Consider the following 21,917-nt stretch of genomic DNA (forward strand, 5'->3'; position numbering starts at 1 on the left):
CAAGCTCCTATATTTTGCTGAGAAGTTAGTTTGTCTTATTGCAGGCGTACTGAGGTATTTGCACTAGAAACATTAGATTTTGTGTTTTTGCAGTGTTTCTTTTTTTAAGGTAGTTAAGAGCTTAACACACATTCTTTCATGGTCTGAAAGATAAAAGCTTTTCTTTAGTTAATTTTTATGACTTAATGGTTTACAATAAAGCTGTTTAAATGGAAAGATGCTTTAATGTGACAACTATTAACTAGAGAATAGTAATAAAGCTTGATTAAAAATAAAGATCAGAGACTCTGATTAGCAGTTTCCTAATGTTGACATGCAGGTGCCACACCTTAGTTATTATAGGTGCGCGGTTTGTTCTGGGTGGGCGGGGCCTGCGGGAGTTTATTACCTGCCTGCGGAGCTCAGGTGAGCACAGTCCGGCTCCAGCATGTTCAAGTCCCGCAGGTTGTCCTCTGAAAGCTCGCTCCCTCCGCCGGACAGCGACGATGCGGCCTCGGAGAGCTCCGACGACCTGATGGGCTCCCAGTCCCGCCTCTGGCTGATGAACATGGGGGCCCTGGGGATCCCGCTGGAGGGCGGGGAGGTGGACGCGGTGGGCCGCGACGGGCTGTGCGTGGACTACCACTTCCCGGTGGGAAAGCTGGAGATGGAGGGCGGAGTTAGATGGATGCGGCCGAAGGTAAAAACACGAGATTCAGGTGGCAGAGTACCAAAAAACTGAAAGTAGTTCCACTTCAACGTATTTTTACTCTGGTAGAAGTAAAAAGTAGCAAGAAATTATTCAAGTAGAAGTAAAAAAGTATTTGGTAAAACGTTTACTTAAGCACTGCGTAACTGATCAAATTATTAATAATTTAAAAATTACATCATCAAACGGACCAAAATATAAAATTTCATGGAAATTTTGGTATTTTAAGGACGAAAATGACAATAATTCATATTAGTAATAAAAATCAGGGAAAAGAAAATGTTTCCAAATTCGTCTCAAGTAAAATTAGAAATACTTCATAATAAAATTACTTAAGTAAAAAGTACAGCGTAGTAAAAATACTCCAAAAAGTACAATTGTTCAAAAAGTGAGTGTAATTGAGTAAATGTAAGTAGTTCCTACCCAACTCTGCAAAGAAGTGTTGGTTTATAGTGCTGCACAGCCGGCCTGAGGCATAAGCAAGCTGAGCTACTTGGATCCAAAGTAAGGCGATTATTAACCAATTGATTATTTTAATTGATTAATTAGTTTTTAAAAATTACACATTCTGCCGTTTTTTATTAAACCAATTGAGCTTTTTAATACAATATTAGAAATGTCTTAAAGGGGCAGTATTTAATGTTTTCCAGGCACATTTTGCCACCTTATAGCATAAGCAAGTAACTGTTACCTTAAATTGCTATAAGAATGCTAAAAATAAATATATGACTTAAAAGAAATGTTACTTCCTGATTTAAGGCCTTGAAGTTGGGCCTGTCTCTTTAAGAAATGAACGCTCTTTCTGAAGCTCCGCCTTCAGGAAGTCATCACAACATGGCTCCTGTGTTAACGCTTTAACCGCGTTTGCAAAAGCTTATTTCTGTTTGGAGCATTTTGTTTGTCTGCATTTGTTTTCATGTTTGCGTCACACCTGTCGCTTCGCGCTTGCACCTGTCGGCCACCGTAGTAGTGGTACTTCATAACATGATTATACAAGTAAATGTAAAAAGTACAGCGTACAGAAATACTCCTAAAAGTAATTTTTTCCCCCCAAAAGTTACTCAAGTAAATTTAACTAATTACTACCCAACTTTGCACATTCTTCAAAAGAAACTACAGATGTTTTATTGTTAAAACCAGATTCATCTGAATTAATTTTAGTTTTAGTTGAGTTTTGAAATTAAACAATTTGTTTTCAGAGAAGCAAAAGTTCAGGGAGAGAAAGGTTGAAGCATGAAGCAGAAATACACAAAAACCTCCAATAAAACTTCTGTAAAGAGGAGTGCTAATGCTGTAAACTACAGGCATAAACTTCTGCGTAGGAAGGAAATCTTTAGTCTGGTGACTGATCTGAACTAGATGCTCCAGAGTCATTCAGACAAATTACAGGCAGATTTAGGGTTAAAAGTTTAGACGGAAGCAAAGAAACATTAAACCGGCTTTAAAACTGAATATTTAGCCTCGTTATTCCAGCCACTTACAGCAGGAAGCAGTGAAACAATAATACAGGTTTAGTGAAAAATTTGAATTTGATATGCAGCTGGAGGCAATGTCTGAGCTTTACCTGAGAAGGTGAGTCAGGTAAAAAGAAACGTGGAGTCAACAGAGTCCAAAACAATGGAGTCCATACAGCGGCCTGGAGTTCTGTAGGGAATGGGTCAGCGTGGGCATGAAGCAGAAAAACACACAAAGCAAACAGCTGAACAAAATGACTGTTGAGTGTTTTCAGTTTTCAATGCAGCTGAAACAACCTGGTTTATCTGAAACAACCTGGTTTATCTGAAACAACCTGGTTTATCTGAAACAACCTGGTTTATCTGAAACAACCTGGTTTATCTGATTTCTTAGTGCAGGAGCCACATTTCAGCAACAAGGCAGTTCAAAATGATCCCAACATAAAAACATAAAACAGCAAAGAATTACGAAAAAAGCAACGAAAAATATCAAAATCATCAGGCAAAAAAAAATAAAAATAAAAATATATATATATATATTTATATATATACATATTAATCAATGTTCCATCAGTTACTGTGAATCAGAGGCAACTCTGAATGGGTTTTTAGCCTTGATTTAAAGGAACTCAGTGTTTCCGTTGCAGCATAGAAGCTGAATGCAGCTTCTCCATAATATGTTTCTCACATATTATATGGTTGCGACAGTCGATCCCTTTGCCAACAAGAGAAGCAGAACCAGAAAACAGAACCAGATAAGTGAGCTAGAGAATCAGGTGGAAGTTCTCCGTTCACACTCTTGCCTACAAATCTTGACACAAAGGCAAACATGGGCTCTGCAGGGTTTTCTTGTGAGCAGCTGCTGGATGAACAAACCGGTCTGGTGAAAAGTGTAAAGAACATCCTGGTGTGTGTCTTCCTGCTCTGTCTCGCAGCCATCAGTTAGCTCAGGACTTTATGCCCTTCGGTGTTTAAGATTGGACGACTTTCAGGGTGTTAATTAATTCCTCGCCAGTTTCAGCATCTAGCCGACGATTACTGGAATCCTGGATGTTGAAACGGGTCTGGCAGAAAATATTAGGAAACCTGAAACAGATTTCACTGCTGCCTTGCAGCAAGAACACTGCAAAAAAACAGTACAGAGGTCTGTACCGAAATATTGTGTTCGAGTAAGAGCAGCACTACTTTAACATATTTTTACTCAAGTAAAGCTAAAAAGTGGCCGTCCAACAAGTTACTAAACTGAGAGCAAAAGAATATTTGGTAAAAAGATGATTTATGTACTGAGCAACTGATCAAAACATGAATCATTTAATATCTAAAAAATGCATCATCAGACGGACCAAAATATAAAGTTAAGTGGAAATGTTGGTATTTTAAAGACGAAAATGAAAAATAATTAATGTAACAAAATTCAGTCAAAAATAAATTTTCCAAATCAGTTTCTTCCATTAAAAACTTCTGAGACGTTAACAGAAGCTGCAGGTGTGTGTCTGTGTCTGGTGAGTTTTTGGTTAAAACATGTTTGTTTTTCATTCAGTGGGGAGGAAACCCAGACATGTTACTCAAGTTAGAGTAAAATTATTTAAATAAGAGTAGTGATACTTCATGATGAAATTACCAATTTGATCAGTTACTCAGTACTTGAGTAGACTTCATGCCAAATACTTTTTTACTCTTACTAAAGTAATTTCTTGGACAGCTACTCTTTACTTTTACTTGAATAAAAATATGTTGAGGTAGTGCTGCCCTTCCCCATGTCTGCTAACTTGCTCTCTTGCAGCGGCCATCTTGTGCAAAGCATCGAGCCGCTGGCTGCCGATTGATTAAAGTTTGTGATTCTTGGAAACAGATTTACTGCTTTATAACATGTCTGGAGTGTTTCTGCAGAATAATAACCATGAACTGGATGTATTACGTTCTGCCAGCTCTGAACTGATCCTGATCATTTTCTTTCTCTCCTTCTCACCTGAACTTCCCGACGTCTCCAGGAGCTTTTTTCTTCGCCCAAGTTCATAGTGGACGGAGCTTCACGGCTTGACATCTGCCAGGGGAAACTGAGTGAGAGACCTTCTGTCTTCCAGCCTTACATGATGCAGAGCCTGAATTAATTAATGCTCATTTCTGTCATCAATGTTGGGATTTTAATACACCGATATGGATTGATTTAAAAAAAACTGGGTGCAAAAGTAAAAATTTATTCATTCATTCACCAGTTTAGACAGGATGAAAACAAACATTTACCACTGGATCTGGAAGAAATTTTAAATATCCAAAATAAATAAACAACAGAAACAACAAATGAAATTAATTATGAAGTCTATGTAAGCAAAATAATCCTTCAAAAAATGGCAAAACACCAGACTGAAGATTTTTATCATCCAGTTTTTGGTCGAGAAAGAGAAAAACAATAAATCATACAAGTGAAAATTATTGAGTTTGTTTTAATTTATCAGGCGATCAATTGATCTGTTATTGTGACTGGCCTATTTGCACTTACCCATGATTGATTCAAAAAAGCTAGCTATTTAGCTAGCATGGGCATGCTAGCAGCTAGTTAGCGGTAGCCGCAACTGTTTCGAGTCACAGAATGCAATGAACTTTGCCTGACAGAAAATTCCCACGAGAAAAACAAAATACAATGAATATATGTGGTTAAATATTCCTGCCACAACAAAATGAAGGATCTGAGTTTAATCTGGAGACCAGTTTACTTTTTAAAATAAGTTCAAGGCATTTTTTGGGCCTTAGCTTTGGATACTTCAATGTAAGAGTTATTAAGGCCTGACTGAAGCTCTGACTGAGCGTGTTTGTTTGAGGTTCCTGTCAGTCATGAAGGAGCCTCCAGTTGAACGTCGGTGTGTCGTCTGCAGGTGACTGCTGGGTGCTCTCCGCCATAGCATCTCTGGCGAATTACCCAGAACTCCTCAAGAAGGTCGTTCCTCTCAATCAGAGCTTCCAGGACGGCTACAACGGCAGATTCTCCTTCAGAGTACGTATCTGGTCAAGAAGAGGCAGCCGGGGTTTATTTGTTTCATAATGTGTTCAGAGTTTTAAGGTCTCTGGATCCATTTAAATCCCAGTTAAATTTCATTCCAGACATTTGTTCCAGTTAAAGTAGCATACAGCACCATGGGAGTTCCCCAGAAGGATTTGTGTGAAGATTTTCAAAATAAAATGTAAAATTTCAGAATTCTTTTTTTGTTGTTTACTCACCATCCAGAAACCACTTGTTGTGCAGGAGGCTCTACTAATGCTTTTCAAAGATGTATGGTTGCATAATTGTGCATCTGTTTGCAGCCATTTTTGTGTGCGATTGTAAACGTTGAGTTGCCGGGGGGCGTGGCTAGCAGCAGTTTATTTGGATTTAAAGTGACAGAGACCCTAAAACGGATCATTCTGAAAGCAGATCCAGACTGAGATCTCATCAATCTCATTAGCTGTGAGATGAATGTTTTGTACAGCTAACCAGTTCCAGGAACCGCAACAGGTCCCCCTGGAGGGTTTTTGTAACTCTGTGTGTAGTTCTGGCAGTATGGGCAGTGGGAGGAGGTGAGGATTGACGACTTCCTGCCAACGTACAACAACAAGCTGATCTACCTCAGCTCCCCCGAAAGACACGAGTTCTGGAGCTCTCTGCTGGAAAAGGCCTACGCAAAGTAAGTCATTAGGGAAGAAATCAATGCATTTAGGAAAACTGTTTTGCTTATTTCTGTTTTTAATCAGGCTTCTGGTTTTGGGTGGCTCTGAAAGTAAATTTTATGAAATGAAATCCCTCCCTGTGCTGAGCTGCTGACGTCTGTTTGGTTGAGTCAGGCTGAAAGGAGGCTACCGAGCGCTGGAACTGGGTTACCCTCATGAGGCCATGGTGGACATGACCGGCGGAGTGACCGAGGTCTTCAGCCTCCCCTTGGTGTCCAAAGACCTGCCGGAGCTCCTCAGGAACCTGCTGGCCAAAGGAGCGCTCATCAACTGTGCCAACGGCAAGGTACGCAGGTGGAGGAGGTTCACCTGGTTCACCTGGTGGAGACTAACGTCAAACATTTCTACTTGATAAAGATCAGGGAAATGAGAAGCAAATGCTTTTAGCAACATTCCACACCTGGAGGCATTAATCATAAATATTAATCATAAATATTAGATGCACTAAAGCGTTATAGCAACATAGTATTTAGCGGAAGCTAATGCTAAAGTGCTAAATTCAGCATGTTGATAAACCACCATGTTCATGTAAGTCTTGTATTCCTCTGCATCATTAGTTTTTTTATTGCCATTTGCTCAATAAAGTTTGTTGACCATAAAAGGTAGAACATTAACATTAGGTAGGTCATTAACAGGACTCTGGAGGACCATGACTGCACTTAGGAGGTGATTCAGCTGTTGGATTCATGTGTGTTTGATCAGGGAGACGTCTAAACGTTGCAGGACCTTCGAGGACCAGGATCGCCCAGCCCTGTCCTAGCTAGACGGACATGTAGCCTACGTGTTTGTTACTACATGTTCTTGCTCTGCCAGTCACCTGAACCTTGTTATTCACATGAGGAGTTCGTACTTCCTTTACAAACCCGTCGTTGAAACATTGATTGTATTTTATAAACTGGATAACTCGACCTTGACCTGGCGTGACCTTTCCTGTTTTGTCCCGTTTTCACTTCATGACATTGTTTTTTAATTTTTAAGCTGTTATGAGGCACAATAGCAAAGCCTTAAACTGCTGCTGCACAAGTTACTCAGCAAGGTGTCGCTAGGTAACCACAAGTTGCGCAACAAGTTGTTGCTAGGTAACGAAAGAGTAAGTTAGCTAGCTCTGAGAGGTTGAGTGGCTAAAGCTAATACTGTGTGCTTCTATTCAGTGAATATTCTATATATTGAATATTGTACCAGATGAATCATGTATTGATTGTGTCTATTGTGATATATATTGTTATTGATTGATTGTCCAGCCCTGCTGTGTCGGTGCTGGACTTGTTTTTCTGTAAATAATGGTGGCGAGATCCACAGTGCATCTCTGCTTATTTCTTCTTTTCTGGATTTTTCCATGATCCAGAAAAGAAGCCGCATGTTTGAGGGTTTTTATGCCTCCATTTTCCTCAAGAGATGTTAATGAGTAGCAAAAGCAAACCATCACTATCATCTGTGCTTTCCGAAATTGCTTAAACATATACTGATCTAATTTAAAGTCAAAGAATAAAAGGTTACATGTGTTATTTGTGTGGTATGTGTTGAAATTTGTTTTGAAGTGTTGTTAATGTTGCCTCATTCCTTTGATGCTCGCTTTGCCTCAGGGTGAGGTGGAAAAGAAGAACGAGATGGGAATCATGTACCGACATGCCTACTCCCTGACGGCGGTGGAGAAGGTAACGCTCTCTGAACAAACACAAACGAGGGATTATCCCTGATTATAAATGTCAAACTCGTGGCAAGAAGCCCTGAGGCGTTTACTGGGAACAAAGTAAGAACAGAACAATGTTCTTACTGAAATTTCTTTCATTCTCTCCCTCCACCAGGTGAAAACAACTGATGGGTTTAAAGATTTGGTGCGAATCCTCAATCCATGGGGCCACACGGAGTGGTTAGGGGCCTGGAGCGACAACGACAGGTCGGTGCAACATTTACTAGCATTTTTATTGTAACATTAGGGTCTTCAATCAAACCTGAAACATTTTTATTAGTGGTGCGACATGATTCATATTTTAATTGACTTAATGGCAGGATCTGTAATAGGTAGCTCTCACAAGACCGGACTGGAAGAAAGTTTCCCTGGAAATGCGCCATCTTGGTAGGCGTCCGGTAAACAGCGTTACAATTCAAATTCAGTTCAGTTTAAAAATACTTTATTCATCTCAAAGGGCAATTAAATTAAGTTAAATCAGAGCAGCATTACCGATACTTACATTGCTTTTCATTTGTCACCATGTTGTGACAATGAAGTGAAACTGATAATCTGTGAAAAGATCGAGCTCCACCTCCTCCCTGAGCTGCTACCGTTGTCTGAAGAAATGCACCAAAAACAACCAATCAGAGCCAGGGGGAGGGGCTTAGCGCTGTCAGTCAACCTCATGAACTCGCTGATAAATGTGCTCAACAAATGACCATTTCAGGAAAATCTGGTTGCTATGCTAACCAGCCTGGCTAGGTGGAGAGGGGCTGAACGACGGCACACGGTGTCAATCAACTTCTAACAATTGATTGACAGCGCTAAGTTGTTTCTAGTTAGCACTGGGAGAAGGTAGAGCAGCTCAATTCTTTCCACAGATTATCTGCTTCATACCAAACTGTCACGATATAGTAACGTTTCAACAGAAAATATTTTTTATAAAAGTTACATCCTGCAGCTTTAAGGCTTTTTCTTCTCTTTCGGATAATGTCATCGTATTATATTCACAGCATTGATCACTGAATATAAGAAGATTAAATCTATGTATGCACATCTACATTTTACATTTCATACTTTTTAAGCCCACAGGTTTGCCTACAAAGTACATATTGTTACAGTTCAATACAGTATTGTCTGAGTTGCTTTTAGAAACATTTGAAACAGTAATAAAGTGCTGAGTGCCGGTCCGTGCTGTTTTAGATCATCTGTGTTTGTTTTTTCTCAATATTAACCAGACTTTCAGTTTTTAGCAGCAAAGTTTTTTCACTTGATGTAATAAAATCTTCTCTTTACAGTTTTACTACCTTCGTTTTTATGTCTTTCTTGAATCCAACAATATCCAGTGGAAAGCTGCTTCCGCCTATCAAAATGGCGGCAGGGTGAATTCATGTGGGAATTATGGATTCAGAGCATTTTAATTGAAAACCATATGTCAAGAGAATAAGCAATATTTTCAATTCATAAACCGGTTTTGCTGCTGAATTATTGAATAAGTAGACATGGCAGCTTCATGGTTCATTTCATTTGTTGTTTATTTATTTTGGATATTTAAATTGTCTTCCAGTTAAATGTTCATTAGAATTTAAAGTTTATTGATCTGCAGGAAAGTATTATGGCATCATTATTCCATTAAATTGGTTGAAAATGGTCTCAAAATAACAACATTATCGTTTATTGCAATAACTTCTGGGACAATTTAACGTCCAGGAAAATTTATCATGACAGGACAATTATGACAGTCCTCATTTGTCCTGTAAATGTAACAGCGGCCATCACTGGACTCGTCTCCAGAAATGAAGGTTTTTATCCCTGGGATCTGAGTTTTTATGTTTCTCTTGGCTGCTTCCTCACTGAGCGGCCTTCCAGCCCGTAGGACCTGCTTCAGCTGGATGTCTGAGAGGGTTTCTGTTCCAGGAATGAGTGGACGAAGGTGAGCGCTGAGGAGCAGAAACGACTGGGACGGGTCCGGCAGGAGGACGGGGAGTTCTGGTGAGTTTCAGCTTCCAGCGCTTTTCACAAACATGAAGCACAACGTGGCGTTTCTGCTTCATCAAACACCCCGAAGCTCATCACAAAATCTCACATTTCCAGCTTTAATCTACTTTTTTCTCACTTAAATTAGAAATGACAGGAAATAGTTTGAAAAAGCGTCTTAAATATCAGTGAGTTGAGTAACGGAGTATTAGGACTAGGCGAATGTTTGTTTAGTTACTAGAATAAAGTCATAATAAAGACAAATTTACCAGAAGTACGTCTTAAAATTAAGAGAAAAAGCTTTTTAAATGAGAAATAATACAGTTTTTGTTTATATTTTGTTTTGGAAGTGTCATAAAATTACTGCTTCATTCTCTTAATATTACAATATTATTTATTTTGGTAATATTAATACAATCTTTGTATTATTTCAACTTTGTTATCATATAATTGTTACTATTACTGCATTCTTGTAACATTATAAGACATGTTTCAGTGTGACGTCAGACGCTCAAAATCCCGGCTGGAGGGCAAAGAGCTGCTGGCTAACGATGACTAGCTTTGGTTTTAGCTGTTAAGTTATCAATACAACGCGCCAAATCTTAAATGTACGCCTGATGTATAAAAGAAAAAGGAACACAGTGCTTTGGTACTAACTGTCAACACTACGACAAATAGATAACAAGGCCAGGAAAAAGTTTTAATTAAAGAAAACATTTGTGTGGAAAAGGTAAGAAGTAGTTCAGTTATGCTAGCTTGACTTTGACAACCGTAACATGTAGATGTGATGAGGAATTCGGTGTTTTAGTTCAGTTAAAATAAAAAAAAGCGAACTGAACACCAACTCTGACAGATCATCAGAAGAGCAGGTGTTTAAAGTATCTAATCTACGACCGTGTTAGCTTAGCTAATAGCAGCGGTGGCTAGTCTACCACCGCTATGTTAGCTTAGCTAATAGCAGCGGTGGCTAGTCTACCACCGCTGTGTTAGCTTAGCTAATAGCAGCGGTGGCTAGTCTACCACCGCTGTGTTAGCTTAGCTAATAGCAGCAGTAGCTAATCTACCACCTCTGTGTTAGCTTAGCTAATAGCAGCAGTAGCTAATCTATCGCAGCATCACTTATTAATAATCGCAAAATAACCGTCAAGCCAAAAAACATAAAATTGTAGCTGACTGAATGTTCTGTTCTTTATGCGGAAAATGTTTGAGTGTTTTTTGGTGTTGAATCCTGAAACATGACGTGGCGTTGTTGTCAGTTGCTACGGCAATGAGTCTGCGCGTAGCGTAGCCGACACAGAGAGCGAGAAAAAAAGTGGTTTTGAGTTGTACTGTAACAGTTTTCTGCATTATTATTTCCCTTTGCACTGAGTTAGTAATTCCTTCATCTCCAGGTGTCATTTAGTTAGCGGTTCTACTGCGGCAGCGCGGCTACGGATGGCGAGGAAAAGAAGCGTCTTTTTGCCCTCCAGCTTTGTGCGCAAAGTTTCCGGATGTAAACAGCAACACGTGGCGTGTCTGTATCTCATCGTAGAGTTGACCTGAATTAATAACTCCAAAATAAATGGAAGTTGTAAAAAACGTTTGTCAAACAAGATGGCCGCCTGGGCGTGCTGACATCTGAAAAAAAAATCCAGATTTCCAAATCTTAAATTCGATGGGATGGATCTCTGGTCTGGTTGGAGGCAGAGGTGTGGGTGAACGGACTTCTTGCTCTGACCGTTTGTCAGGATGTCGGTGTCAGACTTCAACCTGAACTTTGACGCGATGGAGGTGTGTCACCTGACGGAGGCGCAGAGCGCGCCGGGCTCTGACGTGTCACCGTGGAAATGCGTCATGCATCATGGAGCCTGGTTGCCGAATATCACAGCTGGAGGACCTCCTGACAGCAGTGAGACATTTTAACATTTACTGTCATTTATGATTCAGTGTGAGAAAAACCTCAGAGCAGGATGACGACTTTATGTGAACAAATCAGTTTACAGTAAAGTGGAAGGAAAGTTATACATGTTATTTAAATGTTCATGCTATTGAGAAAAGTAAATTGTGTATCTGTCACTGGTCTAGTTTATAGTGCAAATATCTTACTACACTTGAAATAAGACAAAACTAACTTACAAGTAACTTTTCAGCAACATATAGGAGCTTTTTTTAAGTAAATAATTCCTTAATATTGATGGAAAAAGTTCTAGTCGGACATTTTTTCTATAAGTGAAATAATCTAACAGTGAAATTAGAACTTTTTTTTATCTAAAATCAGCTCAAAGTGCTGCGCAGAAATACATCTACAGCAATCGGTTAGCTTTTTTTGTTTTGTCTGTTTCTGATCAGATCAAACATTAAGCTGTTACTAATTTTAAAAATGCTAAAAACAGAATGAGGCTGAAATTCTTTCACCTCCTTTAACTTGAATATCTTAGCAGGTTTATAATTCACTGAGCTTCTAACCAGGATGGAAATGTTTAAAGGGAACCTATTGGGTAAAATCCACTTTCTGCACATTTTTGTTCTTCCATTTGGGTCTGAACTGCTTCTAAAAACATTTTAAAAAGTTAAAGTTAATGTTTTTTGGTGTCCGGAAAATGAGCCGCTTCAAAAACCTTCCGAATGTAACGTCACATTCAACGAGCACTGTGCCATTACCTAGCGACCCCAGCAGAGTTCCGCCTGTTGCCTAGCAACCCCAGCTCAGTTCCAGCATGTTTAGTCAGCAGGTTTTACGTGCTGTACAATGGCTGCTGGAAGAGAGAAGAGTTTTGTTGTTGACTTATCATCCCTAAACCACTCACTGCATTATTGTTGGTTGTGCAGGAGGGTCCACTTCTGTTTTTCAAAGGTGTACGTTTGTATAATTGCGCATCAATTGACAGCCATTGTCATGTGGAGTGTAAACATTGAGTTGGGGGGCGTGGCCAGCAGCAGCTGATTTGGATTTAAAGAGACAGATTCATAAAACAACTCATAGGAGCAACTTTGATCCCCAGGAATAGAAACTCTGTTTGCCTGCCTGACTTCAGATCGTGGCAGTAAGTGTGTGTGTGTGTGTGTGTGTGTGTGTGTGGGGGGGTGTGTGTGTGTGTGTGTGTGTTTTCCAGACTCCTTCTGGCAGAATCCCCAGTTCCTCTTGGTTCTGTCGGAGGTGGCCGGAAACAGCAAGAGCAGCTGCTCCTTCGTCGTGGCCGTCATGCAGAAATATCAGAGACGCCGAGGTGTTCACCTCTCTGTTGGCCTGCATATATACCAGGTACACACACACACACACAAACACACACACACACACACACAGAGGCAGATATGGTCCTGAAGTCAGGTATCGATGCATTTAATGACCCAACTCGAGAACAAATTTCTAGGATAAGGCATGGAGGAGGTCTTGCACTGCAAAAACACAAAATATTACCAACTATTTTTCTCCAGTTTCTAGAGCAGCGTGTCAAACTCCAGTCCTGGAGGGCCGCTGTCCTGTGTTTAGATGTGCCACAGGTACAAAACACTGGAATGAAATGGCTTAATTACCTCCTCCGTGTGTAGATCAGTTCACCAGAACCTTAATGACCTAATTATTCTGTTCAGGTGGTGCAGCAGAGGCTCATCTAAAGGTTTCGGCCCTCCAGGACTGGAGTTTGACTCCTGTGTTCTAGAGCAAAAATCTCAGCACATTTGATTTAAAACAAATTAACTTACAAGTTTCCTCTCAACAAGATATAGGAGCTTATTTTAAGTACAGGTAAATAATTCTTGAATATTGATGAAAAGGTTCAAGTTTCATAATATTATTTCACTTCTAACATGGGAAAAATGTTGTATTACAAATGAAATAATCTGCAGTAGAACGAGTCAGGGGGATTATTCAGTTAAAATGAAGCTCCTATATCTTGCTGAAAAGTTACTTGTGACTCAGTTGGTTTTAATTTAACAGTACTAAGATATTCACATTGAAACTTGTTAGGTCTAAATAACCTGAACAGAGACGCAAAGAAGAAACAAGAGTCAGAACTTAGTTTTGCCTGCAGGGAGAACCCAGTTGAGACCCAGTTACAGATTTCGGCCTCTGAGTCTCACTGCTTTTATTTAGGGGCGCCCTAGTTACACAACACTGTGCAGCCCTGAAGGGAGGGGGAGCAAGGCGCACACAACTATTTTTATACAATCTTAAAAGAGCATGGTTCATCAGATAAGAATGCCAGTTTGCGGTTCCTCTGGGTCATGACCTGCTGGACCGTCTCGTTCTTGGTACCCTCCTCTTCACTTCTCAGCTTTCCGCCTCTCACAGTTTCCTGTTCTGCAAACACTTTCAGACACTCAAAGCACACAAAGGTAAAACAAATGGATGATAATAAACCTTAAAACATGTAAAATAAACAAAACTATACAAAAATGCTTGGTAAGGTTTTGTGTTTTTGCAGTATTTTGGTTTAGTTGCTTGTGCAAGTATTTTAATTCACTTAATTTAAGGCAAAGCTAACTTACAAGTGACTGTTTTAGCAAGAAATAGGAGCTTGTTTTGAGTAAATAATTCCTTAATATTGAGAAAAAGTTCTGGTTCAGGCAGATTATTTCACTCATAAAATGGATAAAATGTTGTGAGTGAAATAATGTGTCAGTTTTTGTTTTGAGTTTTTGCAGTGTGGAGCTGTTTTACCTTCCAGCTTCTGTTAGTGAAGAAGCAGGAGATGCCGTGACGTTTGCATCGTCTCTGGCCTGTAGTGATGAAGTTGGCTGAAATGCTTCCTGCTAGCTGCTCCGGTTTTAACGTTTATTTTGGTTCGATTTGCCAACGTGGATTTAAAAACTTGTGACGTAATAAAACGTGTTTGTGGCTCCAGGCTCATCCCCGGAACGCCTTCCTGTCAGCGGAGGATCTGCGGAAAGGCGTCCTCTGCTGGACGCAATACTCGACGCGCCGGGAGGTCGTCCTCCGCAGCTCGCTCCCTCCGGGTCGCTACATCATCATCCCCTCGACCTTTGAACCCAACCAGCAGGGGGAGTTCCTGCTCAGGGTGCTGACGGAGCCGGGCAGCGACGCCACGTCAGTTTCCGTCGTTTACATTTTCATTGTAGTTCAGTTTTATTTCATTTGTTTGATTAATTCAGTTAGTTTTAGTCTTTATTAGTTACTGTTAGTTAAATATTGTTTTGTTTTAGTTTAGTTTTTAGTGTGTGTTTGCTGGTTTTATTAGTTAAATATAGTTCAGTTTTTATTAGTTATTGGAATAGCTGATGTTTTTATACACTTTGAAAACTTATTTTTCAAAGTATTTTTTAAAATGATTTTTAAAAATCGTTAAAAAGAGAGAACGATTATTAATCTCTAACATTTGTCTCATAAATAATCTAAAAATATTCAAAAATATGTTTTTTTCACTCTTAACTTAAATAATTTTGATTCATTTTGTCCTGAAGCGTAAAGCCAGAGAACTGAATGAGGTGTACTTTCTTTTCCCCCCTGACTGTGTGTTTTATTTGCTGCTTTGAATGTTTTTTGTTTCAGTCCAGCTCACAAACCGACGCCGCTCGACGTTTTGTCGATAAGAGAGGTAACGCAAAGTTTTCATTTCTCCCAAGTCAGAGTTAGGATCGTGTCCTGCGACGTAAAACAGACTCAAAAGGTTTTTCAGCTTTTAAAACATTTACTAACATCTAAACTAATTATGTATAAAAGAAAATCTGTAAAAACCAGGATCTGATTCTTCTTTGGAGCCTGCAGTTCCTATTTGAGCCAGAGGTGGCGCCAAACCGTGAAACAAACCGATATAATATGCAAACCGGTTTTTTTTTTGTTTTTTTGTAGTTTGGTACGAAAAACTTGTTAAAAATAATCACAGGCCAAAAGAACATTTAATTTTTTAGAACTATAAAGTACAAAAAATATATAATGGATTTGTACACCAGCTGAAAAATAAACAAAGAAAGAAATATTTTCATTAAATAAATTAGTCAGGACTTATAAATAATTTTGAATCCAAATCTTAAAAATCAATTTAGATTTTAGCTCTTTATTATAAGGCATTAAGTTTTGGAATAAAAAAATTGAAATTCATGTTGGACATTTTCAGCAATAAGACTAGAAAATGGGTCACTGTTTAAATGTTTAATAGATTAGCTAAAAGCAGATTTAGTCGCACTAAAGTCTTCCTCTGAGTAAAAGTTTCTGATATAAATGTCCCCTTTGATTGGAGCCAGGAAAACGTCCCACATCCTCCCTGCTTTATTTCTGCGTTTCTGTAACGTTTGGACAGAAGTGGCTGATTGAAGGTTTTGATTTTCCCTGCAGCACTCGCTTCCTCACCAGGCCGCTCTGCCGTCGGACGCAGCCGTCAGGAAGCTTTTCCACCGACACAGCAACCAGGTGAGGCCCGACGTTTACCACAGGTTCTGGTTCTGGACGGGATAGTGGGAAACGGCAGACTGGAAGGAGTTCTTATCCTTTAAAATGATTCAGTTTCAATCAGGTGTTTTCTGGGTCTGGAAAGTGTTTAATATGCAAACAGAGCAATTCTGTAATAAAATGTAACCAACGTTTGATCAAAAGGCCGGATTTGGAAAATCGTTTTTTTAAGTTTTAATAAAATAATGATACAACGTTTTTATTTCTTGCTCTCTGAAATTAAATTAGACTAAACTTTTCTTGTTTTATGTCAGTCATAATCACCAAAGTTATTTCTTTTTGCTAAATGCCAGAAAATTTAGCAAGAAGGAACGGTCTAGTCAAAGTCTGAAAACAATTCAAACAGGTTGCTTCACTTTCCCATCCTTAATTAAAAAGGGTCCATACTGGTAAAATGCTTGAATTTTCTGTCGGGGTTTTCAAGGTTTGGAAAGTTTTTGATTTCGGAATAAAGTCCTTGAAAGTTCTTCATGTTCAAACTGCTCAGGTTGGTAATAAAGTTCAATCTGATGTTTGATTAAAAACCTACATTTGGAAAATATTTACATTTGAAAACAGATATTTTCACACACCTAATAAAAAACAATTTCTTTTTTGCTCTCTGAAGTTAAATCAGATTAATTTTTCTTATTTTATGTCAGAATCATCAAAATTATTTCTATTTGCTAAAAGTCAGAAAATCTGGCAAGAATTTATTTTTAGAGATTTTTTTTTTTTTTTATCATTTAATTTGAGCAGAAAGATCATTTACCTCAGCATGATTTGTTTATTTATTGAATGTTTATTATTTCTAATGACTTGTTGATGAGCTTATATTTCATATGATAAAATCCACATTAGTGAAATTTGGGGATTTATTTTGTTAAATTAATGTTTTGTTCTCAGATCAGTCAGATGTAAAACAGACACTTCAAAACAGAAAACTTTGTTTTATTTTAGTTTTATAAAATATTATAACAATACATTATTAACAGTAATAAAGAGTTTAAACAGTCTTTTTTTTGTTCATTTGTGGGGGGTTTTCCTCCAACGTTTGAAAGCGAACCTTGAAAATCCTTGAAGTTTTGAATTGTTCCTTGGGTTTGTGTCTCCAGGAAGGTTTGTGTAAACCTGAGCGGCTGCAGCGGCTGCTGACCGAGGCTCTGCAGGGCGGAGGTTCGTTTCGCTCCATGTTTCCACTCAACCCGCCACATTTCACCGGTTCTCTGGCTAAAATGGCCGCCTGTTGTGTGTTCAGTGTTGGCAGGAAGTGAGCGGTACCTTTCTCTGGAGCACTGCAAGAGCCTGGTGGTCCTGATGGACGTATCCTCACAGAACCCGCTGGGACGCTTCGGCTCAAACGGACCCAAACCGGTTCCTACATAAACTAAATGTTTGTTAAAGGGAAAATATAAAAACAGGAAGCGGGTTAACTGCTTCCTCTGCAGTTCCAAGTTGAGCCAGAGGTGGCGCCAAATCCCAGTATGTTAAAATCGATCATCAGGAAACTGTGACGCTAACAGGCTTTTTTTTAAATTTGGTACAAAAAGCTTGTTAAAAAAACTCACAGGCCAAAAAATTACATTATTATTGAAAACTAAAATTAATTAAACTTATAAATTAATAACATGAATAATTTTCAACCCAAGACAGTCGGGATGTTTCAGTTGAGTTGAATATTTTCCGGTTTTAGTTTTTGCAGAGCGCGGACTCTGCGCTGCGTTCGAGGACAGTCGGGATGTTTCAGTTGAGTTGAATATTTTCCGGTTTTAGTTTTTGCAGAGCGCGGACTCTGCGCTGCGTTCGAGGACAGTCGGGATGTTCCAGTTGAATATTTTCCGGTTTTAGTTTTTACAGTGCGCGGACTCAGCGCTGCGTTCGAGGACAGTCGGGATGTTTCCGGTTGCTTGCCTTGACCTCACTGTTTTCTGCAGAGCCAAGGCAAAGCGAGGCTGAACTGGTCTGACTTCCAGCTGCTGTGGGACAAAATCAGGAAGTGGACGGTAACCATAGCAACACCGGCATCTCATACGCCGCCGTCGGTCACACGGCTGCAGATATTTTCATTCTTTCACAGGAAAACATGAGATGTTCTGGATTTTACTCGCTCTCTGCTGTTGTTGTTGTTTTTAGGATATCTTCCTGGTTTACGACACGAATAAAACTCATCACCTGGAGTACAAAGAGGTCGAACCGGCCCTGAAGGCAGCAGGTAGGCGGAGCGCAGCAACGGAAACCATGAAAGTTTCTCATTATAACGAGATAAAAAACTGTTTTTGTGTTTAATTAAATCTGTTTCTATGGACGTTATCTGGTCAGACTTCTGCCCCCTGCTGGTCACACGTCACTGCACATGCAGAGAAAATGATTTTTCTGATTAGAAAGTTTAAGGTTTTACTGAGAAACTTTCTTGTTTTAACAGGATGAGTTTTATATCTCATTTTAACACACAAAAAAAGAAACCTTTTCACTTTGAAGCGAAAAACTTGTCATAAGAAGGAAGTTTCTGGTTTTATGGAGAAAGTTTTATCACGGGAAACTTGTTTATCGAAGATACAAAACTCATTATAAAGAGAAACTTCCTCATAACGAAACAAGTTTTCTATCTGACAATAATGAGAAACTTTTTTTTAGTTTTAGCGAAATGAGTTTAGTATCTATATATCATTTTAAGGAGATAGAAATCTCGTTAAAACGAATAAAATCCTAATTTAAGGAGATATAAAACTCATTAAAAAGGCGTAAAGCGGTTCGCTGCGTCTTGAGGTGTTGCTGTTTTACTGCTACAACGTTTCTTATTTAAAAGAGAAAATATTTAGATTTGAATGAGATATAAATCTTGCTATGAAGAGGTTTCTCTTAACATTGTTAAAACGATAAAACTGAATCGTCTTAACTAGTTTAATGTCTCACTATAACCAGATAATGATCTCGTTTAAACGAGATCCTTTTCCTAAATTTATTTTTAATCTCTATGTAATTTTTATGAAATTTTTTTTTTTACATATTTGTTGAAGCTGTCACCATGTGATGATGGTTATTATGGGACAGATAATCTGCCTTCTCCCAGTGCCAACTAGAAACAACCAATCAGAGCCGGGAGGCGGGGCTTAGCGCTGTCGATCACAGGTTCATGCTGCCAGCTTTTCCCTATCAGCTGATCCTGTCGTAAATGCTAATGCTAGTTAGCCTAGCCACTGATGACTGTGGATAAATGGTTTTTCTGTAACGGTAAGTTGTTTCTCTAACAGTAGGCCATGTAGCAGTGAGTACATGAGGATGATTGACAGCGCTAAGCCACGCCTCCTGGCTCTGATTGGTTGTTTTTGGTGCATTTCTTCAGACAGTAGCTCGGGGAGGAGATCAATGTTTTCATAGATTATCTGTCTCATATTAAATAATCACGACATGATGACAGTTTAATCAAATATGTTAGAAAATTATTTTATATAAAAAAAAGCTCCATACTGCAGCTTTAAGTTTTTAACCTAAAGTTTCAGCTTCGCTGTGTTAAAATGTTAAACTTTGTTACTTTGTTAAAAATGTCTCAGATTAATCAGCTCTGGAGTTTTAATTTGGAGTAACATAGACTCCTGTTGGTTTCTGCTGACCGCTGCGTCTGCTGCAGGCATCATGGTGAACGATCTGGTGATGCAGCTGGTGGGACTGAGATACACGGAGAGCGACCTGACCATCAGCTACCCCGGCTTCCTGTTCCTGCTCATGAAGATGGAGAGCATGATCCGTAAGAACGGCCAGGAAACTCAGACTGCTTTCTTCTTCTTCTGCAGGCAAATTTCATGATGCAACCCGGAGCTAAAAGCAACATACTGGGATGGAAAACTTTGTTTCTTTCCTTTAGTGCCTAGAGTCACTAATTCGCATCAGACCTACATTTACTCAAATGATGGGTGCAATGATCAAATTCATAATCTATAATTTAACACCTGAACATCCAGTTCTGTATAAATCCACCAGGATTTCTGCTTCATTTATGATTTTATTACTAAATTAATGTTTTTAATCATAATTTCCCCCAGAAAATGTGAAAATTCAAACATCATGATTGCTTTCTTCTTCTTTAGACAAATTTCAAGTCCACGACATAATGGGACTCGGAACCATAACAATCAGCTACACACAGGTATGAACAGAAACTAATTCAAGCTTAAAATGTTGCAACATGACAAAAGTTTGAACAATTTTAGTAAAAACTGACTGAAAGTGATCAGAAATTCCCGGCCCATCAATCCGAGAAGGGTTACTGGGCCATTTCCAAACCTTTTAAAGTTCATAATTATACAGAGAGAAAATTATTCCCAGTTTGAAAACATTTAATCCCAGAAAAGTCAAAACAAAAACAACCCAACAGCTTCGTCTCAGACTCTGCAGGAATCTGAAATGTTCCAAGTTCAAGATGAGAAAACTGGAAAAAAACAGAAATAAAAAAATGTTTGAAAGAGAAAAGAAAAGAAAATAAATATCCTTCACTGTCCCAGTGTGGGAAAGTTCAGGTGCAGAGCCGTATTTACAGGAACCTGGGCCCCCGGGCTGGAGTCAGATTAATCCACCACAGAAAAATAATGCAAATTACAATAAATTAATGTCGTTTTATACATGAATTATTGCACAGCAGCTTTTATACGTCGCCTGAGCAGTAGCTTCTTATTTCAAATATTTATGTATTGTTTATATTCATAAAAATCCCCCAAATGTAATGTAATTAATTTGATATAGAACTATGAGTTTTATATAAGGTAGAACGCACAACCTTATAAAAAAATGTTTTATATTCATAAAGTGTTTTTAAGGTATTCGTAGAAAAAAAAGTCTTTGCTGCCCCAACAAATATTGACACCCTGGGCGACTGCCCTGTGGAATGTAAGCAGGAGCGTGGATAAAAAAAATACATATATAAAAATTAGAATAAGAAACTTTACTGTAAGGACAAATTTACAACATGAGGAAAATAATGATGCAGTTATTAAAAAATAACGTTTAAAATGTATCGGTAATTTAGAGGAAACAGACAAAATGTGCAGAAATACACTGAAAAACAAAATCCAGTCAAGTATTTTTGAAATAAAATAAAACTAAATTATTACTAACTTTTCATGAAGATATAAGAACTTGTTTTAAGACCGTAAATCCTTAATATTCATAACATTGCTAGTTCTACTGGCAGAGAATTTCTTTTATTGGAAAATGTATTCGATGAATTAAATAATCTACCAGTATAACAAACATTTTCCATCAATATTAAGGATTTAACTTAAGACAAGCTCCTGTGGTTTGCTGAAAAGTTACTTGAACGTTTTGTCTTAATTCAAGTGAACTGAGACGATACTGTAGAAACTAAAATACTTTAAGATTTTATTTTTTCAGTGGAAATGAAAATGCTCTGACAGACACTACAGTATTTTATTTTATAGACTTTAGATTTAAATATCTTGATTTGAAAACCTCCCAATGTGCACCAGCATGTTTTATTTTGAGTGATCTGAACGGAACTTCCTGTTTGGTGCGTCTCAACCGTTTCCTGCTCTCTGATTGGTTCCAGTGGCTCCACATGACCTTGTACAGCTGAGGCGGACCCGCTGCGCCCGGATCCACTTTGTTCCGCTTCCTTTTCGTTTTTATTCTCCCACATGTGAAACTTTTATCACCATGATCAGAGTCTGCTTATTTTCTGCTGACTGTCGCGTTTCCTGAGCAGGTAGCCATGGAAACGGAGAGGAGCTCAGCCTTGGACTCCATTTTGGGTCTTTTGAAGAAATTTTAAATTTCATTTATACCATTTTAATCTGCATTTAAGCGTTGGATGTTGAGTCTGGTGCAAATATTTCCTCAATAAATTCAGTTTTTACTGATTATTTTATTGTCTGTTTATTCCTCTGAAATTTATTTTGTAACTGGATTTAAACATGAAGAAAAGTTTTACACTTTTAAAAATAAGATTATAAGTACAAAATAGTTTAACAGCTACTTGCTCTAAATTCCATCTAAAAAAGACTTTATTCATCCTAAAGAGAAATTAAATTCATTCAGGTTTGTAGATGC

At 38.5% G+C, this 21,917-nt stretch overlaps 1 protein-coding gene across 1 annotated transcript; it reads left to right on the top strand.

Annotated features, from left to right (window-relative positions):
- The first annotated feature begins 395 nt into the window (after positions 1 to 395).
- LOC116737667 (calpain-9-like) lies at positions 396 to 21,730 on the top strand. Its single transcript, XM_032590998.1, has 20 exons — positions 396 to 679; positions 4,134 to 4,203; positions 5,016 to 5,134; positions 5,668 to 5,801; positions 5,959 to 6,130; positions 7,428 to 7,499; positions 7,650 to 7,741; positions 9,434 to 9,508; positions 11,221 to 11,381; positions 12,586 to 12,734; positions 14,317 to 14,519; positions 14,982 to 15,027; positions 15,765 to 15,839; positions 16,973 to 17,033; positions 17,116 to 17,180; positions 17,792 to 17,860; positions 17,991 to 18,069; positions 19,486 to 19,602; positions 19,943 to 20,001; positions 21,418 to 21,730. The coding sequence occupies exons 1-20, from the start codon at positions 428 to 430 to the stop codon at positions 21,442 to 21,444; spliced, it is 2,097 nt and encodes a 698-aa protein (XP_032446889.1). The 5' UTR covers positions 396 to 427; the 3' UTR covers positions 21,445 to 21,730.
- The last annotated feature ends 187 nt before the right edge of the window (positions 21,731 to 21,917 follow it).

The sequence above is a fragment of the Xiphophorus hellerii genome, chromosome 18 (assembly GCF_003331165.1).
Source record: "Xiphophorus hellerii strain 12219 chromosome 18, Xiphophorus_hellerii-4.1, whole genome shotgun sequence".
Lineage (NCBI taxonomy): Eukaryota > Metazoa > Chordata > Actinopteri > Cyprinodontiformes > Poeciliidae > Xiphophorus > Xiphophorus hellerii.